Raw genomic sequence first — 4472 nt, 5'->3', positions numbered from 1 at the left:
TGTGAATGCTTTAAGCATGATGCCTTTGCTTGATGCTCCAGTTGGAGATGCTGATCCTGAATCATGCTTTCAGGGGAAACATGTCTGTCTCTTTTGTTGAATCTGAGGGTATGTTTATTACAAAACCAGACATCGCAAATTACTTTAATGAATATTTTACAGGCAAAGTGGACAAGTTGAGGAATGCTATGATTCCAACTGATGGCTCCATGTCATATACCCTTATAAAGATTGTATCAGGTAATGCATGTTCAGAAATTTCATAAGCGGGGAAAAGTAGAGATACTTGTTATTTGTCTCTTTGGATGACAAATTCACCTGTAGTACAGATAAGTATAGCGCAGAATTGCTTAGGTTACAGCTAACCAACCTCTACCCTAATCTCTAAAATGTTTAATAAGTGTTTGAGTGTATGGGGTGTTCCCAGAAGTCTGGAAAGATTCAAGGTTATTCACTACCTAAGGATAAAAAAGCTGCATTCACTGGTCTAATAGTCATCATATAAGCTTCCTGCCTGTGTCAGTCAATTTGAAAAAATTGTATCTGTACAAATCAAAGGACTATTTCTCATGTAATGGTCTGATAACAGGTTTCCAACATGCATTCAAAGGCATTCTACGAATACGGCCTTAGCACAAATGACAGATCATTGGTTAAAGAGTATGGATGATGTGGTTGCAAATATAACACATAGACAAATGCATAAGATGTATTGAATAGCTGAACACTAAAAACAGACTACATGAAGGGGAAGGTGACATAGCTGCCAGGATAGCTGGACATACCAAGGCCGAGGAGGGATATACAAAGGAGGGGGTCAGTCAAATGACTAACTGATGACCAATAGACACAGTTGCATATTTTTGAGCTAAGTGCAGAGCCAAAACATAGGGCTGTAAAACAGAGGAATGTATAGTATTTTTAGTATAGCTGGACACGCTAGAAACTGAGGAGACACAGTCTGCTGATCTAGATAATACACAAGCAAAAGAATGCATTTAGTTAAGTGCAGGAACAAAGCAAGGTCTTATGATAATCGGACAGAAAGCAGGTATGGGCGTTATTGAGCTGAACAAGCAGGATGCACGTAATTTATGTCAGGATGGAGGCTCATATGCAATATGTGGATAAATACTGGAGCCAGGGCTCTGGAAAAGGGGTGGGTCCGCGGCACTCCGGCTTGTTATACTCTTGTATTAAAAGTCTATAACTGAATTCAAAGTTCATTGTGTCATATTTGAACCGATTTTCCACTACAATGACAGGAAGTTAGTTGATGCAGTGTTGCTAGATTTCAGTGCTGCTTTTGATGTAGTCAATCATGAACTGTTACTAGGTAAACTCAAATATGTTAAGTCTGCAGCTCTATCTTGGATGGAAAGCTATCTATCCAGGAGAAGGCAAAAGGTGTTCTTTAATGGTAGCTTTTCTAACAGTAAAGATATACGCTGTGATCTTCCTCAAGGAAGCTGCCTAGGCCCACTTCCCTTTACCTCCAGTAATGAACAAAGCAAGAGTAGTAATATATGCTGATGACTCTACGATGTATACCGCAGCATCAGAATGTAATGAGCTAACACATGTACTGACCTAAGAAATGGTGTCTGAATGAGTTGATATGAACAAATTGTGTTGAACTTTTCTAAAACTAAATGTATTGTATTTGGTTGAAGATATATGCTTGCTGATGATCCCTTATTGAATAGAAGACATGTAGAGCAAGTGAAAAAACGAAACTACAAGGTATCATGTTGATGCAGCTTTATCATGGTCAGAACACATAGATAATATTGCTATTAAGATTGGTAAGGTAATTGCTGTTCCAAGAAAATGTTCAGAGTATGTAACATCTAGCATTCTGAATCATGTGATTCAATCCCTGGTCCTATCACACATCAAATGTTAAGCCCAACACAGCTTCAGGCTCATTGTAGAGGTCCAGTCATGCAACATCTTAACAAATGCCAGCATTCAAAAAGTCCTGCTGGACCAAGCAGACATGTCAGTAAAAAGAAACTTAATGGATACAACAGTGAGACTGAACTTGGATAAGATTCAGCGTTATTTATTAAAACCATTGAAGTACAGCGCCTGGCATCACTTCATGGTCTCAGCACCTAGAAGATAAACAGTAGATCATTAACAAGCAAACATGAAGACAGGCTGCCCAATTCTGATTACTAACCCCTCCAATTTTTAAGAGCAGAGTGGCAAAAAGATCAATAAGCTGCCTGTGTAAACCTAACAGGCTAAGTAGCATAAAAATAAACACCAATCACCTCAACTGGTGGTTACAGCTCTCACTTAGTCATTTTCTGGGATTAGTAGAGTGTGAGACTTGGATAGGGCTTGGGACCCTCCTGTTTGGCAGGTGGAGTGTGGTTTTGCTGTGGCTTGTTAACACTTGAGCTGGTTTTGGAGTGGCTAGTGGAGGCACTACGCCCACTATGAATACTGTCTTTGAGCCGACTGATACGAGTGCCACCGTAGCGTGCTGGGATGTTGTAGACTAGACCAGAACAACACTTTGAGGTGTGGTGGTCCCTGGTCCTGACCAGGTCCTCTGGTATAGCTGGGATTGACTTCACAGTATTGGGAGTAGCTGCGCTGATAGCTTTGCCTGGGGCAGGTTTAGAGGTGCTTGGTTTCTGGACATAGGTTGAAGAACTGCCAGCCTGGGCAGAACTGTAGAGGATGGAGATTGGCCCACTACTGGCAACATAACTAGGCTGGTAGTCCCCCACCTGACCAGAGACTTGTCTGTGGTTGCTGTCGGCAGGTGTAGTGCTACCTGGCTTCTGGTTGGCGGCAAGGACATTCTGGCTGTAGATTGAAGCACTGCCACCCTGGTTAAAGGTAAACATGCTCTGGCGTGGTGTTGCACCAAGGGTAGAGCCAGGCTTGTAGGTTCCATAAGAGTTTTTACTAGGCGTAGAACTTGGGGTAAAGAGACTGGAGCTAGACCCCAGGCTAAGTATAGGGATACTGCTGCTTTTGGAGGCAACATCTATACTCTGGGCATATTGACTAGAAGTTGAACCACTACTGGCGGAGGCATATCTACTCTGGTATGGCTTGACATATTGAGAGAAGCTGGGCTTGTACGCATTTGTTGCACTCCCACCTTCAGTAGACCCAAAATGCAGAGGACCTGGTCTAAATGAAGTTCCTGAAGAACCACGTGAGGGAGCTTGAAGGTAAGGGGTGGAAGCCATTTCCCTTGCGGACTGGTAGATTCCACTTTGTGCCACAGAATTCTGGGGGGTTGCTTTGAATAAATGGCTTCCCAGGAAATTCTGAACAGATCCAGAGTTGCTTGAACGAGGCTGTAATGGAAAGGTTTTGCTTCCCAACTTGAAACCATCTTCACTGCACTAGGGCTGGTGACACTTTGGCCTGAGGTTATACTGGCACGGGTGTGACGCTTGTTGTGGCTGACAGAGATTCTACTGGCTATAGAGCCAGAGAGGCCTAACATTCTTGGGGCAGGCTGGACAGAGCTTGAAGCAGAGCCTCTGCGGGATAGTTCCTGGTTATGGGTGTTGGGGCCAGTCTCTCTGGGAGTAGCATCATTCTGGACAGATCCTGAAGTACTAAAAGTTGGTTTGATTGGATCCTGAGGATAGCCATCACCTGGTTGTTTCTGTTCATCTTCCACTTGGGAAGAGCCAGAATACATGTAGCCTCTTAATCTCCGGGCATCTAAACAGATTAAGGGAATTATGAGTCGCCGTAATTTTAAGGCTTGTCTTCAACAAAACACAATGTATTGTTTATGCCTTACCATGTGGAGCACAATCAGATCTTAAATGTTCTGAGAATATGGAGCAAAGCAACACGATCCTGTAAAGAAAATCAATTCAGTGCCTGTGCAACACAAGTGAAATTTAAGAACATCAAAAGGTCAAGCAGGACCCATGTAGTAGATCAACAACACATTGTTCAAAGACTCTTACCACAAATTAATTCCAAAAGCCATATCTAAGTACCAACAGACAAGCCACCACTATAGTTGAACCCTTAAGCCCACTGTGATTTACTGCCTTGCTTAGTTGCCATACTTGCTGGGAGTATATTTATTGCCTGAACCTGCAACTGCCATTCAATCACTGGCTCATTGATTGATCACGTTCAGCTTTATGTCTTTGTTGAGAGAACAGATTTTAAATCAATCAAGGATGGAGGAAGGAAGAAGTTAAGGGGAGAATTGCTTCTCTCTCCTCACCTCCTTCTCAAAACCCATTGAAGAAGCCGATCAGAGGGGCGGGAACTCTGGCTTTCTCATCCAATGGGTTTTGAGAAAGAGACAAGGAGAGAGGACTCGAAGAGTAAGCAATTGAGATCTTCCCAATCAGAGAGTTAAGAAATTCATCTAAACAAGAGGGCTATCGTTATGACATCACAATGACATGCAGCTGAACATGATCAATCAAGCAAACAGTGATGACGACTGCATTTTCATACAGGCAAAC

General features: G+C 42.7%; 1 protein-coding gene across 1 annotated transcript; it reads right to left on the bottom strand.

The window, feature by feature from the left end:
- Positions 1-2607: 2607 nt before the first annotated feature.
- LOC124042759 lies at positions 2608-4108 on the bottom strand. Its single transcript, XM_046360864.1, has 3 exons — positions 3957-4108; positions 3785-3843; positions 2608-3702 (listed from the first exon to the last, which is right to left on the bottom strand). Exons 1-3 carry the CDS (start codon positions 3977-3979, stop codon positions 3008-3010), a joined length of 777 nt encoding a protein of 258 aa, XP_046216820.1. The 5' UTR covers positions 3980-4108; the 3' UTR covers positions 2608-3007.
- Positions 4109-4472: the final 364 nt, after the last annotated feature.

The sequence above is a fragment of the Oncorhynchus gorbuscha genome, linkage group LG09 (assembly GCF_021184085.1).
Source record: "Oncorhynchus gorbuscha isolate QuinsamMale2020 ecotype Even-year linkage group LG09, OgorEven_v1.0, whole genome shotgun sequence".
NCBI lineage: Eukaryota > Metazoa > Chordata > Actinopteri > Salmoniformes > Salmonidae > Oncorhynchus > Oncorhynchus gorbuscha.
This window is presented reverse-complemented; position numbering and strand designations above follow the sequence as displayed.